This window comes from Triplophysa rosa, linkage group LG1, assembly GCF_024868665.1.
Source record: "Triplophysa rosa linkage group LG1, Trosa_1v2, whole genome shotgun sequence".
NCBI classification, from domain to species: Eukaryota; Metazoa; Chordata; class Actinopteri; order Cypriniformes; family Nemacheilidae; genus Triplophysa; species Triplophysa rosa.
In genome coordinates, this window is record NC_079890.1 from 7564923 (window position 1) to 7589666 (window position 24744).

General features: G+C 37.6%; 1 protein-coding gene across 2 annotated transcripts in view; it reads right to left on the minus strand.

Moving 5' to 3' along the window:
* Window positions 1-1018: 1018 nt before the first annotated feature.
* Window positions 1019-24744, minus strand: part of taf6l (TAF6-like RNA polymerase II, p300/CBP-associated factor (PCAF)-associated factor) — a 47927-nt gene continuing 24201 nt past the window's right edge. For both annotated transcript variants that reach the window (XM_057352618.1, XM_057352706.1), the window contains 3 exons: window positions 20624-20752; window positions 5754-6247; window positions 1019-4203 (listed from right to left, as the gene is read on the minus strand). In XM_057352618.1, coding sequence (XP_057208601.1) covers window positions 3870-4203; window positions 5754-6247; window positions 20624-20752 — 957 coding nt within the window. In that variant the 3' untranslated portion in view covers window positions 1019-3869. The remainder of the gene's footprint in view (window positions 4204-5753; window positions 6248-20623; window positions 20753-24744) is intronic.

Sequence of the window (24744 nt, forward strand, 5' to 3'; positions counted from 1 at the left end):
AAGTCTAACAGTGTAGCATTAAAAACAACCTGAGAAAATCTCTTCTGTGGTGTTTTTATGTGCCAAGTAAGTTTTAACACGTGTTATCCGACCACGCTCTCGTTTAACTTTCACCTCATCTGTTCTTTTCTTTCCTTTCCTTGTCCATAGAACTACACCATTTTTAAACATTTATCCAAACGAAAAATTAAGAGATAAGTAATTTAATTTGAGTAATTAATTGGTTTGGGGCTTATTTGTGTTTTGTAAATATTCGTTTATGAAAGGTGATTAGAAAGTGTAAATGCGCCAAAGTGTATCCACCTGATTAAAATGATCTTGTGAATTACATGTATTTTGTTATATCTGCGAGTTAAAAAATAATTGAATACATAATATTGTAAAGGGGAAATATACATATAAAACACAAACGTAAATAAACTGCTGAAAATAAGCTCAATATTAATGCTTCGTATTTAAATTCTATTAATCAAAACTATGCACAATATAAAACACGGTCAATTTAAGAACAAAGCAAGGTCAATGTCAATGTTACATTAGCTTTACAATAATTAACAACATGTTGAATTGTACATGAAAGTTGGCTGAGACTGTTTTGCGGGCTGTGCGTGGTATTCTGTCCCGTGGGCTCATGGGATATAGAAGTATCTCAAGAATCCGTCGCTGAATACTTCAGAATCTGGGCATAACCAGTAAGCCATCCGGGAATTTCCCACCTACTCTTAAGAGTACTGACGATACGCAAGTAGGCGTTTTCGGACGCACCATTAGTATACGCACATCCACATCTCGCGAGAAATAGTCCACCACCCGGGTATTTCTTGCCTACTGTTTTGTGAATACTGAAGATTCGGACATACTATTCGTTCGCCTACTGCTTTTTGCCTACAATAGTAATTAAGTATTTTCCATTTCGGACTCAGCCCAGATTTTATATGTCTATGGTAATACACTTAAAGAAATTCAATTTTAAATTTTAACGGTGTACAGTATATATTATTATACAAAAAAGATTTGTAATGGTTACCAATACATGTGCATTATGTGCACAAAGACAAGTGAGCAGAATATTTCGGATTATGACCTGCAAATTGAAGGCTGCACTGTTATTCCAACAAATACAGTTAAAGACCTTGGCGTTATATTAGACAGCAACCTGTCATTTAAAAATCACATCTCAAATGTCACAAAAACAGCCTTCTTCCACCTTACAAATGTTGCCAAATTGCGAAATATTTTATGTGTGGCTGATGCAGAGAAGCTTATTCATGCATTTGTGACCTCAAGACTTGACTACTGTAATGCACTGCTTAGTGGTTGTGCTGCAACATCAATAAACAAACTACAGTTAGTTCAGAATGCAGCTGCCAGAGTTCTAACCAGGTCCAGAAAATACGATCACATAACCCCAATGTTATCAACCCTTCACTGGTTACCCATTAAGTATCGTATTGACTTTAAAGTTCTTTTAATTACTTATAAAGCCTTAAACGGTTTAGCCCCTACCTACATAACAGAGCTTCTACCACACTACAACCCATCACGCTCTCTAAGATCTCAAAACTCCAGACTTTTGATAACACCTAGAATAACTAAATCCACCAAAGGGGGTAGAGCTTTCTCATACGTAGCACCTAAACTCTGGAATAGCCTCCCCGATACTATTCGAGGGTCAGACACACTCTCCCAATTTAAATCTAGATTAAAGACACATCTTTTCAGCCAAGCATTCACTAATACATAGCTAATGAACAGCAGCTACGCTAATTATTCTCTTTCTGTTTCTGCCCTCGCCTCGGGATGCCCATCCCGAGGTAGGGAGAGATTCCGCCAGGCCCAGATGAACGTCATATGCCCATCCACAACTAGAGATTACGCCAGCTACATCGGAAAATCCCGTGCCATCCTCCTGCGAGAGCCTGCGGACTGACTGACAACCCAGCTCCATCCAAGGCAATTCCATCACCACCCAAGAAAAAGGCGACCATCTGGCCGGCCCAGCTCAGACAATTCCATCCCCAACCGAGAGCAAAGACGGACTACCTGTCACATAAATGCTAAATTTACAATACTTGGTATTTAATGCTAAACTTACATCACACGACAGCAGTTTGAAGTTATGGCTGCACTCAGTGACTTTGATTGGAGGTAGCTGGGTGGGTGTTGTAGGGAGTGGGGGGGCTTGTTGGTTGTGGTTCGGGGCGTTTCATTTGTTGGGACTGTGTGGGTCTGGTCTGGTTGGTCTTGTTTTGTGGTCGATGTCGGACAACAGAGGAATAAAGTTAATTATGCCATTACTACTTTTCCCTGGTTGTTCCTCTGTTGTCTGTTGTTGATCGCGGAATGGGACCGGGTTGGACCTGCACGGTTTCGGCGGGTGGGGCTTCCTGGGTCGCGGCTCGTGGGCTCTCCCTGTTCTTCGTGGACGTTGCTCGGTGGCTTTGGTCGGGGTCACTGAGTGCAGCTATGACACGTCAGAGGAGATCTGGCCCTCCCGGCTGAGCCTGGTTTCTCCCGAGGTTTTTTTTTCTCCATTATTCAGCATTGGAGTTTGGGTTCCTCGCCACAGCAGAGCAGTGCAGTGTTGGCTTGCTCACCGGGAGACTGCATTTATTTATTTATTTATTCATTTATTTATTAGATATTATTTATTATAATGATCTTGCTTGGTCTATAAACACCATGCACTGTGCTGTGTTTTACCTTTCTGTGTTTTTCTTATTTGCTCCTGTAAAGCTGCTTTGGAACAATGCACATTGTGAAAAGCGCTATATAAATAAAATTGAATTGAATTTTGTGATAATGCTGAAACTAAACATTTATTTTTTCAATGTATGCATGTTGATGACTGGCTTTACCTAAAGGTTGTGTTACTTGGAAATGTTTCTCTACAAGACATTATATGGAACATGATGATGATTTTTTGCTTAACAACATTCTGATTTTAGGAAAAGTTAATATACATAAATCTAAGTTTATGAAAGTGAAAGCAGTGTTTTATGCCTTTCACAACGAGATTTTGTTATATTGTACATTCCTTCAATTTGTAAAAAACAAAGCAACCATCTTTTCGCCACAATAAAAAAATATGATTTGGAATACGTCATAAAATTATTCATGTAATGTGTAACAAAACCTGAGCACTGACATGGAGTTGAAAGTTTAATGCATCAGACTTCTCTGTCTAATAATCTTGCAAAATACAACCAAACCCCTTCTGATTTGATTATTAGTATTGCTAACAAAAGCACATTTTTTATGGTGTTAGTTAAAATCCTTTTTGTAGAACTCAACAGTAGTATTAGAGCATCAAGACATGTCCAGTTCTTGTAGGACAAGCAGCACTATAAACGTAGTCCACTCATGCTCCATAATTAAAGTCTACCGAAACCGTAGTTTGGTGAGGAATATCAAAATCTATGGAATATAAATTATTTCCCGCCACCATAGAACGCAAATCTAAATACTAGCACATAATCAATCTTTGTATGTCAAGATTTTATAGGAATCACACAAGAATGACAATTTACATCACTGACATCAACATTTTATCTCCATGTTGTCAAATATTGAGTATGCAGTGGTTACCGTATTTTAGAGTAAAATGATCATGACTGCTAGATTTAAGACCCAGTATATTACTAAACCTCTGAAGACAAACTCACAATTTGGCAACAGGTTCTATTAAGAGCCGAATACAATTCTAAGAATTTCAGAGTATCAAAAAAGTGGTCAAAATGGTTGTGCCTTTATATTTTCATTTCATTACAAATAGCTCATAACCGCACCGTCTGCTTTATTAATTTACTTTGTAAGGAGAGATATCATTGCAATCACGTGTCTTGACACAAACTTCGTCTTTGCGCATCCTAAAATGGCAGGTAAAGTGAGTAATAGGAAGCCGTCCAGCGCCGCACAGGTTTACTGACTCTTCCTATGACTGGTAATTTGTGAGCGTAGACACGAGGTGGAAGGGAAGTAAGAGGTGGGGTTGGAATAAAACTCGTCTGGAAGCGTCTACCCTGGCAACGGCGACCCATCTGACGTCCACCAATTATGAAAGTAAAGGCCGGAGGTCCAGCCTGAGGGGGTGGGAAACGGGCCTTGGGGAAAACTTCTCGGGATTGGCTTGTTGAACGGCCTGCTTGTGATGAAGAAGATCTGGAACGTGAGACTGAGGATGAAGAAGAGCGGGCAAATGATCTGCAAATAAGAGACCACAGGTAAGAAATGTACATGGCTCAAAATCTTTGCTGCAGATAAATAGCGTTTATTGTTCAACATAATTAACCAAGGTCAGAAAAATGCCCCAAAGGAAATAATTCGTTATTTATGTGAAATGTGTAATACAGTTATAAATTTGAAAGTGGATATATGAGGTGAAACCTTCGTGATTACTATGAGAATTAACTCTGTGAACTAAACTGGGACTAAGGTAAATAACAGTCAAAATCCTCATTTGATAGTGATTACTGTAGTCTACTGTAAACTATACTTTAGTGTAAGCCAGGGGTCTTCAACGTTTTCTGGGCAAGGACCCCTTAGATGAGATGGAGCAGGGACCCCCTTCTACTAAATGTGTAAGCAGAGCTATTTAAATAGAAACAACCTTTAGTCACAGCAATATTATGTTAAGACATTACATTAGCACTATTATGCATGTTATTGTTACACATACATACTTTTCTGTGTATTATTTTTATTGTTAATATAGATTGTTTGATTATTTTAAGGGATTTGCAGCATCATACGTTTTCATTTTACTGTGAGATGGACAATTAAACATTTACTTATCCTGAACCTTTTTTTTCATTAAGGCTTCAATGAAATAACTGACCCTGGTTAATGGCTCAAAGACTATTCTAGTGGAGGTAGAGATTGTCTCTGGATGCGAAAGAAATCAGTGCAGATGTTATTCTGTTGTAAAAGCATGCCATTTTATTAAGTTTAATTCTTTATTTTCCGCTTCTCTGTGTGTTGCAGAACACACCACTATTTTATCATTCTAAGCTCCGTTGTCTTTCTCATGGATCAGCGGCTGTTCGAGGACAATTCACAAGTTTTTTTTCTGCAGAGCATATCAGACTAAGGAGAGCAACATGCTACAAGTCCGCGTTATTTTTGGGGCAACTTGTTTGACGTGCACCATCAATACACGGTGCGCATTTCATTGACAAAAATATTATACGTGTTTAAAATCAGAGTTTACAATGTAGAAGTGGTGTGATGCCATTTACCTGTCAAATTAGCGCTTTACAGCTTTAACAAATTTGAACAGAAGTTCAGAAATATATGAGAATGCACTTTATTTGCACGCAACTCCTTTCATGCGTACTCTGAATTTATCGGAAGGGAGACAGAGAATGCACTGATTCTAAACCTACAGTCTTGAAAGAAAGATAGGTACTTATTTGATTTAGGCCCTACCGGTTTTTATGATGCAGATGTAACGTTTCTTCTATCGCTTCTGCTGCCTGAATGGATGTTTTTGTCTGCACGCAGGTTAAAACTGAAATGTGCGGGAGCTTCAATGTGACCGCGCGGTCGTGCATGTGTGCAGCTTAATGAGAACATTGGTTGTAATATTTCTGTACCCATGCTTTACATTTTTAACAAAAAGTTGCCTGTGAATAAACCGTAATTAGCGGACCCCTTGCAGTTGAAGACCCAATTGTGTAAGCCAACACAAAAGTTACTAACTAGCAATAAGATTTTTAAAGTGGAGTCAATTACATGAGTCTCCTGATTCCTACCTCCCTGGGGCAGTAGCAGCCAGACTGGGTGGTTGTTCTGTGTGAGGGCTTTCATCTTGTCGCGGGCTGATGTTCATATTGGCAGTCAGTTGGGGCATCTTTCGTGTACTTTCAAGATTGGTGGCACCACTAGCTGGCTCCTTCTTGTTATGAATTGGCTGACAGGACGATGCAGTTGGGATGCCAACTTGTGGTGGGTCAGTACTAAAACGCATAGCCAAACTGTCTCCAAAGAAGGAGTAGAGCTCACAGTACATAGCAGGAAGAGAAACAGGGGTCCAGTCCTCCCATGGGCAACCAGCTCCACCAGCATGTAAATGGCTTGCAATGCCAAGAGGGGGTTCAGAGATGGGTTCAGGAGGAGGGCTGAGACCAGGTGAACTTTCTCTGAAACCTACTGTTCTTGCAACAGATCCTTCTAAAGCGGCACTGCCTCCTCCAGCTGCTATGGTCAGACTATGTGCTTTCATCTTCAGCAAACGTTCTACTGCCACCTTCAAGAAGTAAAGGTAAGTGGTCACTGATAGATGACAGACCTTTCGCTTGTACAGAGTATTTGACAGAACAAAATCTATACTTTATGTGCTGTGTACTAATAGAGTCAATTAACTCTATAGATATACCCATTTTTATACCCTGGAATACTTAAGAGACCCTCCGCCGAAAACTGAAAATTCTTTCATGAATTACTCACCCTCAAGTCGTTCGTCAACCCTAGGACCTTCGTTTATCTTCAGAATGCAAATTTAGATAATTTTGAAGTGGTCCAGTTGTTTTTTATTTTAAATTGATAGCTTAAAAATGGGAAAACAGCTCCTTTTTTCAATTAAAAAAACGAAAAACAAGAATTTAGCACGACTTTTCATTTTTCGTTAAATAATAGAAAAATGAATAAACAGCTTGAATATTGGATCTCTACATGGAGGCGGGAATGAAACTACCCATTCTGCTGATTGGTCTGCTAAAGATCAAACCGCACCTTCATCAGCTCTTCTTCAGCCCTCCGCTGCTGCAGTTGTACAGATTTTTATCGCGTTTAATGGAACTACATTTAATTTCTTAACAAACAGCCAGACTAACAAATGGCTAAAGCTTGCCTAGACAGGGCTTTCTTCTGTTTGTTTGTTTGTTTGTTTGTTTGTTTCTTTCTTTCTTTCTTTCTTTCTTTCTTTCTTTCTTTCGTTAACAGGGACATTGTACATTAAATCAACACTGCTGTAAACGTACCAGAATTAGAAGAAGCTATTTTTCAACTGTAGTCCCATGTACAGAATGTTACAGGTCACCCTAAAAGAATGTATAGTTAAAAAAAAAACATACTAGTAGAAAAAAATTAAAACAAAATGAATAAACACTAAATTAAAATATGGGAGTAAATAAAACAATACCAGATAACACAGAAAGCCAGCAAATACATTAAAAATCTAATGTTGACCATGCTGAGTACTAATTAACCATTTCTTAAACTGAGCTCAAAATAATCCATATGACTCCAAATCTCTTATAGATGTTAGAATAGTATTCCATTCACGTGCAGCTTTAATGGATAAAGCGTACTGACTAAAATTACTCTGAGTGGTACAATACAATCACCTCTTAGTGCACTTCTAGCAGAGCAATAAGCTGTTGTTCTATTACTAAAAATTTAAAAAGAGGAGAAGTTAAACCATGGATGATTATGTACATCAAACACACATTTGCATATTTAAGCACATTTTCCCAACTGAGCAGATACATTTTTTTATGAATTTAACCTGCTTACAAACCTTTTTAACCTGAGCTTTAAACGTGAGTTTGGAGTCAATCAATATTCCAAGATATTTAATTGAGAAACTACCTGGAGCCTCACCCCTGACACAATAACATCTGGCTTTTTACCAACACTGTTTGATTTAGAGAAGAACATGCATACAAGTTTTGGACAAATTTAAATGCTAACAATTATTCTCTAGCCATACTGATACATGAGCCATAGAGTCGGTTAGTTCATTGGCAACTTGTGTCGGATTATTACCATCCAAGTAAATTTCAGTATCATCCACGTACCTTTGTATGTTAACGCCCAGACATGCAGAAGGTAGATCATTTATATATAGAGCTAAGAACAAGGGTCCCAAGATTGATCCCTGAGGGACACCAGTCGATGTACATAATAAACAGATGAATGGTTATTTTGAACTCTAACATGCTGAGACCGACCTGATAGGTATGATTCTAGTGTATGTCTGGAAAAATGAAAACCAGATAACTTCGATACACTGTAAGACCGAACAGTAAAATAAAGAAAGTGGGACGTAAATACTCAAAAAACAAAAAAGTTAATTTGCCTTGAATTTTCTGTGTACTCTGAATGATTTTTTTATTTTAAGTTTACAGTGCTCAACTACTTTGATGTAACTTTGTCTTTACACTTAAACAGTTTAACCACACAGCAATCCTGCGTTATGACGTCACGAACGTGCATACGTACGTGCCAGGCTTCATGGGGGACGTCCGCCATGTTTGCCCAGCTCACCTCGAGTGATTTATGTAGAGAAAGGGTGGCAGTTTTTAACAACTTGAGGAGATATATCTCAAAACAGAGATATATTCCTCTCGGAAAATGTGCTGTGGGATCGTCTGTGAAAAGATTTGAGCTGAAACGCGCAATGGCGCGCTCTCTGCTATGATGACCACGCTTTTCATCTTTATATCGAATCTTCTGGCAGGCTAATCTGGTGAGTAATACGTTTTAATCACCACATTTCACTGTTGTGTTATTGTGATTTTTGCAGCAAACGTATTTAATTTCTTGGCAGTTAATATGTCTTGTGCATGAGGACGACAGTGATTGACTTGAGCCCCAAAACGGTGAGCTGTTACGTGCATTTTCGAGTATAGATGATAGTTTGTGACAAATCTCTTTGAAACAGCACCGTCATAGTTGGGTTTCAGTGTCTCACATCTATTTGAGTCTGTTGTTAAGTTTAAAGATAAAAACAAACGTCTTTTCTTGCGTTAGCAAACTTAAAACTTAGTTAAACCTAAAGGAGTAGATATGTGTCAGGTAAAATGCAAAAATATACTGTTTTATGTAGGTCAAGTCCAACCAGCAATACTTATTTTTATTAGTCCACAGATTGTTCTGATGATCTGAGATTACTTCCCATTCACAACTGACCCAAACCAGGCATCACAATCTTATGTCAGAGCACAGATTTTTATGTTGCTTTTCAACTTTTAACATTTGTATTTTATTAAGCAAACTGTACAGTAAAGTAAAATAAACACTGATGTGTTTTTGCAAAAATTGTAACCTAACTAACTTTTCCATCCTGCCACTTTTCAGGTGAAAACTGAAGCAGCCAGCTAATCAGTGGAGTTTTCACTTAGGTACGTTGATAATAAATGATTCTGGCTAATTTAAAAGGATCCCTGGGTATAGAGCGATGTATGGCTTAATATATGAACAATGGCATTGACTTTTTCTATTGTGAAATAAAAAAAACAGTGTAACTGTCACAGTATTCATAAACTTTGAAAAAATATTTTTACTTGGAGGCCGCCATTTTTTTGCGTCAGAATCCGTGATGTCAAATGGTTGCGACCTAAACCTGTTCTCTTTTGCAACAGCGAAGCACACACGTTTTCCATATATAACAGTAAAATATGACACGTAAAACATAAGATCAGATATACAAACACACAGGGACAGTAGGTGGCGGTATGTCCTCTTGACACAAGCCAGCCTGCCAGCCATAAAAGAAGAACGCATTCAGTATTAGACGTCTGTTCAAGGTGAGCGTGCATTAAATCATAGCTTTAAACTACCGCCTTTGAGACATTTAAGACTATTTAAGACATCAGCATCCACCATAATCGTATACTTTATACATTATGAGAATATACTGATAAACACAATAATCATGCTTGCGGTTTGGTTATTAATTCTGTATTGGAGCACACATGAATATTAGCCCCCGTCAGCTAATGACCGAGGGAGAGAAGACAATAACATTAGGCTACTGATGTTGATAAATCAACATCAAAAAGTCAAAATCTGGATAAAATGCATTGTATAATGGCTAAATCATCTTGTATATGATAAATTCGAAATGATTTTGGTTATTAATATGCATGTTTGTGTTGTTTCTGACAAACAATATTAAAATGTAGGAAAATACACCAAATAGCGTCTTTATTTTCTTTCTTTCATCTTTTAGCATTATATAAAAGGAGGAGTGACAACAGTAAAAGACGAGAGAGAACCAGGCCTGGACTTTACGTTATGTTTTATTATGTGCATTTTACTTTCGTTTTGTTGTTTGTTTATTTTATTAAAGTTTTGTTGTTCAACGTTCGCCGGTTCCCTCCTCCTTCTTCCTTGCTGTGAACATTGTTACACATTATATATATATATATATACACTCACCTAAAGGATTATTAGGAACACCTGTTCAATTTCTCATTAATGCAATTATCTAATCAACCAATCACATGGCAGTTGCTTCAATGCATTTAGGGGTGTGGTCCTGGTCAAGACAATCTCCTGAACTCCAAACTGAATGTCAGAATGGGAAAGAAAGGTGATTTAAGCAATTTTGAGCGTGGCATGGTTGTTGGTGCCAGACGGGCCGGTCTGAGTATTTCACAATCTGCTCAGTTACTGGGATTTTCACGCACAACCATTTCTAGGGTTTACAAAGAATGGTGTGAAAAGGGAAAAACATCCAGTATGCGGCAGTCCTGTGGGCGAAAATGCCTTGTTGATGCTAGAGGTCAGAGGAGAATGGGCCGACTGATTCAAGCTGATAGAAGAGCAACTTTGACTGAAATAACCACTCGTTACAACCGAGGTATGCAGCAAAGCATTTGTGAAGCCACAACACGCACAACCTTGAGGCAGATGGGCTACAACAGCAGAAGACCCCACCGGGTACCACTCATCTCCACTACAAATAGGAAAAAGAGGCTACAATTTGCACGAGCTCACCAAAATTGGACAGTTGAAGACTGGAAAAATGTTGCCTGGTCTGATGAGTCTCGATTTCTGTTGAGACATTCAAATGGTAGAGTCAGAATTTGGCGTAAACAGAATGAGAACATGGATCCATCATGCCTTGTTACCACTGTGCAGGCTGGTGGTGGTGGTGTAATGGTGTGGGGGATGTTTTCTTGGCACACTTTAGGCCCCTTAGTGCCAATTGGGCATCGTTTAAATGCCACGGCCTACCTGAGCATTGTTTCTGACCATGTCCATCCCTTTATGACCACCATGTACCCATCCTCTAATGGCTACTTCCAGCAGGATAATGCACCATGTCACAAAGCTCGAATCATTTCAAATTGGTTTCTTGAACATGACAATGAGTTCACTGTACTAGAATGGCCCCCACAGTCACCAGATCTCAACCCGATAGAACATCTTTGGGATGTGGTGGAACGGGAGCTTCGTGCCCTGGATGTGCATCCCACAAATCTCCATCAACTGCAAGATGCTATCCTATCAATATGGGCCAACATTTCTAAAGAATGCTTTCAGCACCTTGTTGAATCAATGCCACGTAGAATTAAGGCAGTTCTGAAGGCGAAAGGGGGTCAAACACCGTATTAGTATGGTGTTCCTAATAATCCTTTAGGTGAGTGTATATATATATATATTATCCTACAGAACCTTATATTTACTGAAGAACTGATTAGTGTGTCGGTGTTTAGTTTGACTGCCTAGCTGTGCGTGCAACCAGTTTACGTCATCGAAAAAGAACATGGCGGCCTCCTTAGGTTAAAATGAGTATTACATTTAGGGGTTTTTTTAAGATCTGAAAATATTTGATGTGTTTCTAATGACAAATGCTAGTAGTGTAAGGCTATTACAACGCATTAAGCCATACATCTCTCTATACACCGGGTTCCCTTTAATTGACATGCATATAGTTTGATGAATATTATATTTCATTTCTTTTATGGTTTCTCTTTAATGTCTGACAGTTTAAAGCATGAATAAAATATATACACTGTACTCTCTTATATCCATATTTGTATTTTTATCTCTGCTAAACTTTTTTAAACACTTTTGTGCTGTGTTGGAACAACCTGTGCCCAACTTTAGAGCTTGTTCAGGAAAAGGGTGCTCGCACTACACAGAATTTCTGGATTTATGACCTCCAGGTTAAATGGTTACATTTCTTGATGCCTGATTATAGATGTAACAGTGTGAAAATTTCAGATCATGATTATAGTGAACAACATTATCACAATTATCAATATTAATCAATATTATCACGGTTTTATTAACGTGTTCTGTAAATTAAACTGATGTAATCCAAATTTAATATTGAGTTTAATAAACAACCTTAAGTGATTAAATCAGATTTTCATAGAACACACACAGATGATTTGCTGAATTGTGTTGTTCATGTGTTGTGAGAAATCTGGTGTACTTTAGGACCTATGAGAAAGTGGCACGACATCTGCGCTCATAGCAGATGAAACAAGCTGAACGGAGTTTCAAACTCATCATATCACATCATTTCATGAAAAATGAATAGAAATTATGGGTCTGTATAAAGAAATATGAAGTGAACATGTGTCAGTATATTTAAATTTCCACAAACGTGCACATTTTTGGTTTAAAGTCCTAATTAGTGAAGCACTGTCATCACAAACTCACAGGAGCAGATGTGAATAAATAGGTATGTCTTGCGTTATTTTGTTCCAAATGTCAATACCCCTGACTCCTGATTTACTCTCCTGACATAAATGAACAAAACCCACGTTTCATGTTGCATCTATGTTATAAGTTACTCTTGATAACTTTGTTTGATGCTGGACAGGGTTTTTGAAGCCGTAACAATGGTAACGTTAAGGTTTAACGGTTATTAAAATATGACGCGGTAATACTAACCGTTGGGTAAACCATCAAACCGGTAATCGTTACATCCCTATGCCTGATTAACATGCTACAGTTAGTTTTCAATTAGGCTATCTTTGATTGAATTTCGGGTGATGTAAAGTGCTCCCCGTCTATATGTTTGAGGGTCACCCTTCAGGAGATTTGGTATGAAAGTGAGCTTACTGCTGAGAATTTATATGTCGGTTAATCATGGAATACAGTTGATATTTTTCACAATTCTTGTAAAATCTGCCCTAGGTTGGTTTTGTAAGTGTAGGGTGTATTCTTCAAACCTTTTATCTCTCCTGCCATTCAGATCTCATGGAATAGGTTGTCAATCTATCAATTGAAATTGTAGTTATTGCATGTGATAGAACTGTTTGGAGTAAATAGTTTAAAATTTAAAATTTAAAGCAATAGTTCACCAAAGAATGAAAATTCTATCAAGAATTACTAATCCTTAAATCGCTTCACAACTATAAGACCTTGGTTTATCTTTAGAACACAAATTAAGATAGTTTTGATGAGGTCCTTGAGCTTTCCCAGATAGCACAATCCATCTGGCTTACGTCTATTTGACTTCTGCATTTACATCTGCAATACATAGTTTGCTCATCTGCAATACGTCTCGGAGACGTCTGAACGTCTGCTAAAGATCTTGAGATCTGCTGCGTAAAAACATCTGCTAAACATCTTAGAAAGAGCAGCTTTACAGCCATTCTAAATCATAAACATCTCTGAGACGTATTGCAGATGAGCAAACTATGTATTGTAGATGTCTTGCAGATGTAAATGCAGAAGTCAAATAGACGTAAACCAGATGTATGTGTGCTATCAGGGTTCTGACTCCCCCATAGACAGCAACGTAACATACAATCAAAAGTGCAGAAAGTTGTTAAACACTTTGTTAAAATACTCCATGTCACTCTAGGGGTTCAAACTTCATTTTATGAATCGACGAGAATACTTTTTATGCACAATAAAAAAATAATGACTACACAATTATTTCCTCTCTTCCACATTACTCTACAACAAGCTCTCTGTGTTCTGTAGATAAATGGAGGTCTTACGGTTGTGAAATGATTTGGGGATGAGAAGTAATCAATGACAGAATTTTAATTCTTGGGTGAACTAAGTTCTAGGGCTGCAACAACTAATCGATAAAATCGATAGTAATCTATAATAAAATAGTTGTGTTGATTTGGGGGTTTATTTACTTCAGAGGTCGGAAGTCAGTCTTGAGTACTGCTCTTTAGTACACTTTTTGAGATCTGTTCTATACTTGCGTATTATTTTTTCTGGATACTTTTAATAGTACTTCACTACATTTGAATGACAAATATCTCACTTTTCAAACAAAATGATTTCCTTGGCCAACCGCCCCATCCCTCCCATGCTTGGGAGAGACTATTGTCTGCTGCTTCTAATATGACACACCTGAATCAACTCAGCCTTGGTGTTAATTAGGGAGACATCCACAACATTTTGGGGGAAGGCAAATGAGTTCAGTTGTGTATACTTTTCTCATCTCTGATTTAGTTATTATAAGCCAAAAATCAATTAATTGGAAAAATAATTGACCAATTAATCAATTTTTCAAAATAATCTTTAGTCGCAGCCCTAGAACTAACCATTTAATAGGTCCATTTAACTGTAGACTAATCAGTAATATCACTAATCAATAATAAGTCCAGAAATGAATATTAAAGTTTTATTTTGTTTAAGTCTATAAAATTAACAATTATTTTTCTTGTTTTTGTTTTGACAGAAAACTCAAGAGAAATTGTCAGACTGGCTGATGCTCATTGCTGTGATTTAGGCCCTGTGTATAGGCTACCCAAACGAGTTGTCTAACAAATTTGACTGTCCATAAAGACTTTGTGGGTATGCAGAATGAGAAGTTAAGGCCCAGAGTGTCGAGTCTTACAAATTAATGTGTAAGGTGTAAGTCAAGTTTTTATTTGTTTGAAAATATTTTACAGATGCCTACGAAAGTATTTAACGCATGCTTACAAAAGTACACTTGTTTTTTATGTAAAGTTTAAATGTGTTACTGTTGAATGATGATGTGTTTACACGTGCACTTGCACATGGATGTATGCCAAGGATTACAGAAACCTTGCCACACTGTAGCCATATCTGGGAAACAGTTGTATTGTTTGTTTTATGGCTATTTAATAAAATAATAACTTAACTAGTGTGGGTTCTTCTGTTATTTCAAAATGTGAATGTTTTTGCAATGTTTTAAAGTGAATACATTTCTTGCAATAATTAAACAATTTAACTGTAAAACTAAGCCAATAACTAAACCTTAATTGAACAAATGATTACTGAAAAATTAAATGCTTTAAGATTAAGGTAATAAAAATGTTTTCAGTCAGTACTTGATATTAATTTGTGTACTGTGAACTCAAAAAGAACAAGTTGAATGTACTTAATCCAAAATAGTTGACTTGTTAATTTAAATGCTTTTAGGTTACACTCCCTCAAAATCTTATGTAATCAGTTTTAAAAAAAATTGAGTTAAGTTAACTTCGAGTTTTACACTGTAAAAGAATTTTGTGATTGACAGAATCAAAGGCATTCTTCAAATAAAGGAACATGGCTCGAACCACACCACCTTTATCTAAGAGGGATTTAATATTTTCTATTAAGAAACAATTGTCAGTCTCTGTGTGCAGATAAGTTATCTTACACCTTGCAACAATTGGGTATATGGCAGGGTTTTACGGCTGTCATATCTTGGTCATTATATCAGTTGTAAATTAAACATTTTTAAACACTAATACACAAAGGAAAGAGTAATGCATTGACTTTGGTATATGCCTACACATTAACATTTGCACAAGAACTATTATTAGATGACTGTCTGACAACCGGAGCACAACAGAGATAATAAAACACATATGATGTTTATAACGCAAGTCTTGTGTTATAATTGATACGTCAAAAGGATGCGCAGCCTTGTGCGCGACTCGAGCTGCTGTGCGCTCGCACACAGGACTGCAATGCAAGATTTTCATAAATGTAATACCTAACCTTGCCATTTCAGTTAGTTTCTTACCAAACTCTACAGTCTACCTTCAGAACGTTTGAAATATATGGCACAAGTTGCATAGTTTTATTTTATGGAAGATTTGCAGCAATTAAAAAAAGAAAGTCACAATACGCGCCCGTAGATCTCCACAGAAAAATCAGCAGGATTCCGCAGATTTTAGTGTTCGTCACTGACAAGTATGTGTGCATTAGCCTCCTATGATTCGCTATTTGCTATGATGGATTAATGAGACTGTAGGAGTCATGTAATGAAGTGAATGTCAAGTGACGAAGGGGGGTGGGGGGGGAGTGTCACTAAATATGTTGGGTTTAAACTCCTGGGGCCCGTTTCAGAAAGGAGGTTTAGTGAAAACTCTTGAGTATATTAACCCTGAAATGAGGGAAACTCTGGGTTTTCCGTTTCAGAATGTGAGGTATGTCAAACCCGAGAAAGCGGGATAACTCAAGCCTACCCAGAGTAAATTGAACTAACTCAAATCAGCTGTTCTGAAACCAAAGTTTCTAATTTCTAAGTAAACCAACTCTGAGTTCAAGGTTTAACCTAGACTTGGTTGAACCTCCTTATTGAAACCCTGTTGTTCTATGTGTTCCTATGTTTGTGAGGATGATTGGGGTGAGTGCGGGAGCACATATTTTTTTGTTGATCGTACATTTATCGTACTTCTTATTTTCATCATGATTAATAAAACTGAAAATGCAAGTATTACTATGATTGGCAAGTCATGAAGTTTCTCACTCAGCTCCCAAGCGGTTTTGGTTTTATTTGTGCCGCTACAGAGACTGAAGACAAACAATTTGATATTTGAGACGTTTTAAATTAAACTTAACTAACTACGGAGGAGTTCAGAAAACAATTTAACTGTCGATTATTTGAGACAGTGCTCCATTTTATTTGAAGTTATACTAATATTGTGTTGTGAACATGAGGAAAAGTGTCAATAATAAACACTGAAATCATGGGAACGAATTAACACAAGCCCTTTCATTTTGCTTTAATGTATTGTTAATATAACACTATAAACAAAATGTATACACTGCCCGTCCAAAAAAAGTCACACACTAACATTTCGTTGGACCGCCTTAAAATTGGATTACGGCACACATTCGCCATAGCATCGTTTCGATAAGCTTCTGCAATGTTTTCCAGTCCAACATTTCTTCCCGTCCAGAGTTGCATTCATTTTTCTCCAAGCTCTTGTATTGATGATGGGAGAGTCGGTCCTCGGAAAGTCTTCTCTAGTACATCCCAAAGATTCTCAAAGGGGTTAAGGTCTGGACTCTGTGGTGGCCAATCCATGTGTGAAAATGATGTCTCATGCTACCTGAACCACTCCTTTACAATTTGAGCCCGATTAATCCTGGCACTGTCATCTTGGAATATGCCATGCAATCATGGAAGAAAAAACCCATTGATGCAATAACCTGGTCATTCAGTGTTCAGGTAGTCAGCTGACCTCATTCTTTGTGCACATAATGTTGCTGAACCTAGACCTCCAATCCAATGGGAGGCTCTTACCCATTTCCTGAGTTAAATCCAGGTGGTGACTTTTTGGACGGGCAGTGTATTTTTGCATACAAAATATTCAGTATCTATTTTATAATATAATAAATATATATTTGACATGCACATTTTCTGTTGGTTCAATTTAATTCCAAGTACCAATTTGGTTTGGTGTATTCTATATATACTTCGCACTAGGGTTGTTCCGATACCGATACTAGTATCGGAAATTCCACCGATACCACATAAAATTCTGGTATCGGAATCGCCGAGTACTTGAATCCATGTACCGATCCGATACCAATTTCTTAAACAGGACCTAGTTATGCCCGCTAGCTTTGCTTAACGCTGCAAATGGCAAGGCTTCTTCACTGTTCAGAATGCAAACACAGAAAGTTGTGCTGTGAAGAAGAAATGAAAATGTGCTAGGGACATACACAAATATTCGATCCGCAATAATTATTAGAAAATTAAAAATGCTATTTGAATATTTTTATTTTTCATTAAAAAAAACTGCATCACCACAGGTTTAGAATTGTCTTGTCTTATTTAACGCTTCTTCACTTCATTTATAATGACTTTATAATGTACAGAAAATATAAAAAATAATTTGCATGTGTCCTAAATCTTTCTACAGTCAGATCGCAAGCTAGTTTAAATATTTAAAGATGACGGCCTGACGGCTCACGTGTTATGTTCAGCTCACATCACCAAAAATGTTTTAAAAACTGGTGAGCCACAGAATTCGTTAACATTACATTACTTATATATAAGTTGGTATAAAAATACCAACGTTATATTAAATGATTCGATGATTCATTTATTTATTACCATGACTTTTTCGGAGCGGTTGTTTGTTCGTTAGAAATATGTTGGGCTAACTAATGCTGATTTCAATAACTTTAAACATTAAAATGTACATTTCACTGCAACTAATGTTAATAAATTTGGCCTTAGCATAAGACTGGTACCTTTCTTCATACCTAAAGCCTGCATTTTCCTCCTAAGAACTTCAGGGTCGTCGCCTTCAAGTTATAGCCTGTAAATAAATCCGCATGGGTGTTTGTTTTAAAACGCGTTGAAATTCTTTAGTTAGGCTTAGTTGAATTTACTTATTGATGTTAATGCAATGCAAAGCTAAACAAGAAAGACACTGACCATGAAACGACAAAGAAAACAATATTTGCGGTGGTGATCAGCAGAATTAGTCATTCTTCCTCAAATGCCAGTCACGTAATAAACAACAAGCACTAAAATGGCTCCGTCTTTGTTTTTAGGATCAATTAACAGTCGGTATGGAGGTATCAAGAAGCCTGTTTACTTTATTTATTATCAACATTATAAACAATAAAGCCAGATATTCTTGTCAGATCTGGGTTTTGTTACCGGGAGTTAGAGAAGAGCAACGCAACGCATTATTCACATTCTCCGCTGTCGGCTTGTAAACTGTCAGCTTGTTGAACAGACTTTCAACAGAGTAAAATAGACCTACTGTATTATGCTTGTTTTTCATATCAAGAACATGTTAAACAAAATAAACAAGATAACCATATATCACAGACTTTCAATATGCGTTTTGTTTTGTATGTTTGGTTTTTGTATGATTTCGCTTCGAGCAGGTTTAAATGCAGTTTTTATGTATTTTTTTCCAAAGTTGCTAATCTTTTCAAAATTAAAAACCCTATATACAGGATCTAATATTAGTGCATTATGAATGTTTAATGATAGTTATAAGCTTGATGTGAAATTGTGACAAAATAAAAACGAAACAAATTACGTATTTTTTCACTTAATTTAAATAAACGAATATTCGTTTTTTATGAGCTCAAATATTCTAATATGAAATTATTGAAAAATGCCCATCCCCAGTGCTAGCGCTGTTTGGCAGTATTTCAGAGTGGACCAACCAGCCAGTAAAACTGCGACTTAAGAAAAATAAATATTACTGTCAAATGTCTATCAGATAATAAAAATACTCTCTAATTTACTGTATGCATTTGTTCATGTTTTATTAAGAGATAAGTCTAAAGCACACCATAAAATAATTATATCAATTCACACAGGGCTAGTATATACAGCTGTATACAGATACGCACCCTGGTATCGGATCAGTACTCGGTATCGGCTGATACCCTGAACCCAGGTATCAGAATCGGTATCGGGAAGGAAAAAAGGGGAGGAACATCCCTACTTCGCACCAATCAGTAAGCTTCTCTTGTAGGCTCTGACACTGAAATCCGCAAATTTTTCAGGAAAAAATTAGCTCAGAATTAACAAAAAAGCCTGCATATTCGGTCTGTGATGGGTTAAATAATCTCAAACTAAAGCCCCATTCGCACAGGATTAGTATTATCTGGCGACCTCGTGTGATTTAGAAATTACCTCCCCACATCTGTATTTCATGTTGCGCATTCGCACGGGATAAATGAAGCCTGTGATTTTTGTCATGTCCTCGGTCTGACCCGGCCAATTTCTGTTATTTTCCTCGTGTGTGTGTTTGACAGTTCCCCATGTGCGCATCCCTGCCCCGCCCTCCTTGCTATCCCATTCATTACCTCATTGAGGTTTACCTCGTGTTCTCTCGTCCTTTGTCAGATCGTTGTGTGTAATTGCGCCATGTTTTGGCTTCTTGCTAATTCCTAGTCTAGTCTCAGTCTTTTCATAGCCTTGTCTTAGTCTTGTTCGACCCTAGCAATATTCTCACGCCAACAATCTTGTCTCAGACTCCAACGCTATAGACATTTACGGCGAGCAGCCCGCCCTACAACCAGAGGACTTACTATTATCTGCAGCCTCTCCCTACCGGGCACCCACCTCCCGCCTGCCGCTTCGTGGGATCATCGGCACGGCCGTGTTGTCCTGCTCACCGGCTGATTTTGCCCACCTGCAGCGCGGGGATCTCATCGGACGATCACGTCCCTAGGAATATCTGCTTACTGACTTTCTTACGTGTGTTCTCCGGCTAAATAAAGCTTGTTGTTTGTCTCCGCAGAATTTACTCAAATTTACTGACTTATTTCCCAGATGTGATGGCTAGGCTTTGCATATAATTTGTATAGCCTATAGTTGTATGGTGTTTAATGATATCCGTACCTGTCAGTATTTAAAACCCGTGATCGCGAACCGGACAGCATATCACAGCGATCGCGGGTCTCAAATGCTACGAGAGTTTCCATGATAAACAAACAAATAAACAAACTGGAGACTCCCGGTAATTTATGGATATGACCCAGCACCCGAAATAATACCAAAAGACTTCAAAACAGCCTCCATTATTCGCAAATGGTGGAAAAAACCTTGAAAAATGTGTCTTAAATCGACCTGAAAAAAATACATCTGTTCAAGGTGATGCAAAGCTTTTGTTTGTTTCATGGGGTTTTCAATAATGACATCATGCATACATATTTATCTTAACATCCTTAAAGGAAACACTGTAATTACCAGAATGGCTCCATAGACTTTGTGGCCGTCTGCTTTCACTTGAGCATTGGACACGGAGTAATCATCTAACACAGCTTGTAAATTTGCCCAGTAGGCAGGCAGGTGAGGATACAGCACTCGTTCAACAGCCTGTGCCGGAAAAAACACAGACAAACCAGTGTAACATTGAATCTACGTCATTGTGCATTTCATTCTGGGCAGTCACCGCCATGTTTTGCAAATACAAATCATCAGAGGAAAAAATTACTGTGTGTACGTTAAAACTTTTTAAGAGCTGCTTGCACTTGCTTAGAATAAATAGACTAATATTTGAATCACTTGTTCATTCAAAGTAGAGCTCCCTTATGGACACTGAGTGATCGCAAAGAGCTATATCACATATCTAAAGGTATTTTGCAAATTTATATATATATACATTAGGGCTGTCAAAATTAACGCGTTAATAACACGTTAACGCAAATTCCTTTTAACGGCACTAATTTTATTAACGTGCGATTAACGCAGCGCGCATTTTCTGTTTGACCCTTGGCCTTGCCCGTAGTTTGAGAAAGTAAACGATGCAGCAGCAAACAGAAATGGAGAAATAAATAGGTCTTCTGAACGTAAAATTCATATATAAAACGATGTCTGATGGTTCTGTCGACAAGACTAAAGTGATCTGCATTTATTGTCGATGTGAATTAAGCTATCACCGCAGCACGTCGAGTTTAAAATATCACTTGATGGCGAAGCATACAACTGACGCAGAGAGCTCTCCTCTCCTCGCGGCAGACCACACTAGATTGTTTTCAGCAGAGACGGATGGACAACTTCACAAGCAACAGACTCACCACATCGATAGCTAAATGGGTGGCTACAGCATGTAGGCCAGTTAATGTAGTGGAGGACGAGGGTCTACTTGAAATTATTCGCATCGCATCTAACGATTACACATATGAACTACCTTCGAGAGCCACTGTTACAAGCAAGATTCACGACTCTTACGAAGAGGAGAAAGCGAAAGTCGAGGAGGCGATAAGACAGACAAACACGGTTGCGCTCACCAGAGATTACTGGACTTCCCTCAGTAACCATAGCTACCTGGGGGTGGCTGATTATTTTGACACACACTGGAAACTACGGTCGTACGCTTTGACCGTTATGAAGACAGACGAGAGGCACTATGCTAACGTTTGCGCTGAGCACTTTCTGCAGGTAGCCAGACAGTGGAATATTGAATTCAAAATTAGCCCACTGACCACCGATAGTGCACGCAACATGATTGCCGCGGCCAGGCAGCTTCCGTTCGAGCATATGCCTTGCATTGCACACAGCCTCCACCGAGCTATCACAGTTGCGAAAATGTAAACATGCTTGTGTAAGTAAATAGCTCAGTGCAAAGAAAGAAGTAATGGGAACCTGTGTTTTTCCAGTTTTTTTCATGTGTTTAATAGACATGTACAAGTTCTTTGAAAAACATCTATGACCTTTGAAACATGTCTAGTCTTCATGCTCTATGTTGAGTATGGTTTCACTAATAATAAACAATATACATTTGCATAAAGCATCAATATTTGTCCATGCCCATGTTGATTAGAGTATTAAAAACTTGAAAAGTATTCATTTAAGGTACATTTATAATGGATAAAAATGTGCGATTAAGTTGCGATTAATCACGAGTTAACTCATTACAATCGTGCGATTTATCGCGATTAAATATTTTAATCGATTGACAGCCCTAATATAAATATATGGGCTGTCAACTTCAACTCACTTCATCACTTCTCCATTAACGCAACATCCGTTTTTTCTGTCATCATTGTCTAGAGTTACATTATATAATCACGCTCTTTTTCATATAAAGGACTTTAAACTATTTAGGCGTGATTTGAAATGGTTGCATTGACATGTCCAGTATAGATTGACAGCATCCGTCTGGTGTACACATGGGCTAAAGGTGTCAGAATCTGTCAGAAAGCGCACCAGTATTAACTTCTCTTTCATTTACATTTATGCATTTGTCAGACGCTTTTATCCAAAGCGACTTATATAATAATATTGCACTATCCTATACATTTGTTTCTAATTATGTGCAATCCCCTGGGATCGAACACACGAACTTGGCGTTGTTAGCGCCATGCTCTAACCCACTGAGCTACAGGAAAGTGCTTGAATGAACAAAAACACACAAGATTATGCCAGAAAGCACATTTTGTCTAGAATATTCACAAGCACAGTCTTCAACGAGTTAAATAAGTCTTAAATTAAAGCAAAGAGTAGTTAAAATAGGAAGCTCAATAGACCTACTTAGAGCGGCAGCTGTTAAAGGGGCCGCGTTCTTAAACGTGCTGCTGTGACTCCAGTCACTAATGTTAATCAAAGAACAAAAGAAAAGAAGAAATCAATGTGATTTGTAGCTTTAATGAGGACTCTTTTGTATTTCATGTATTTAGCAAAGACTCTAAAGTGTTTGAGAACTTTATTTCCTTTATATTTCACTACCTGTTAGACAGACATCAGTTGCAATATTAGAATGTTGGCTTTCATTCATAAAATGATGCCGTTAAAGAAATGTTTTGTTTCTACATTAATTTGGAGATAAAATGTGAAATTATTAGATGTAAAAGCATATTTAAAAAGAATCTGTGTGATTAGTTAGTTATTTTTTTTAATCGATTGACAGCACTAAAATAAACATGTTAAACAAAATAAATAGTGTACGTTTAATTTCACTATACTTGTGTGATCAATCGCAGTTAATCGCACGAAAAGTGTGCGATTAATTGCGATTAAAATTAATCTATTGACCGCCCTAATATATTGCACATTTCTTATAAATTCTAGCAGATCAGATATTATGAAACTGTAATAATAAATACTAGAGGTCGACCGATTCATCCTTTTTGCCAATAAATCGGCCCCGAGAACGAGAACTATCCTAGCAGGGAAAGCTTTACTGTGATATGGAATGAGAGAACAGAGTAAAATTGCGACCTCTAGAGGCAGAAATAAAAATAATACTGACAGCCTGGTGGAGACGCAAACGTCAGACTACACTATGCACGGAGCGGAATAGGCTACATTATTTTTAAGTTTGACAATGACAAGGTAGAGCACATTGCAGTACACAGGACATGTTGACAAGTAATAATTTGTTGACTGTTTGCTGCATTAATGGAGAACAGCAGTATTTTTCAGACAAGAGCGCACTAACATTAGTAGTCTTACTAGCCTATTAGCTCAAGTGGTAAGGACAATGTGAGACAAAATATGAAAAAATGTTTAAATGTCATGACTGTAGTATAGGTGGGCATTTGTCAATAATAGTTAAAAACAAACACGCATGTAATATGTATGCCTACAGCCAAAGCACAATCTGTTGTACAAAAACTAGCTGCGTAATGTTATTAATGTTTTCAATGGATATTAGAGAATAGACACATTAATAAAATGTATTATATTTATTTTTGATAAAACATTTTCATTTACGGAGTGTCTATTCACACAGAGTAATGTTACAAATAGCCGCCCAAGGCAGCAATGCTTTTTACTCTAACAGAAAAAAATAGCTGTATTTTCTTTGGAATATGTTGAAATAGTAGTCAGATGCTATTGATACTTATAAAAATAACGTTACTATTTGCACCCCAGTATTGTTGTGCATTAAAAATTACGCAATAAGTTGTAAATAATTATCTTATTGAAAACAAACTCGAGAGTTGGATTAGAACCCCAGCCTACTGTGTCATGCTATACAGCAGGGGTCGGCAACAGGCCCGCCAGCAATAATATCTAGTAAGTTTTGCATGCAACATCCAAATGACGAGTTAGGCATCTATTAATCAGTTGCGAGATTCTATAGAAAGAAACTATCAATTATGTGCTGCACCCTCATCATCGTTTGGACATTTTCGCCGTTTTGATCACGTACAGGAGCTTAACATTTATCAATCCGGCTACAGAAGCAACAGCGCAACAATGCCGTCGTTTAGGCAAAGCATTTGTCTCCCACTTTCATTTAGATCCCGCGACCAAACGCTGGTGCAAGATCTGGACGCATGAAATGGGTTTTTGACTTAAAGCGGCGCTGCCCAAACCAATCCGTGTATATCAGCAACTACTGTGAGAACATGCTGCCTCGT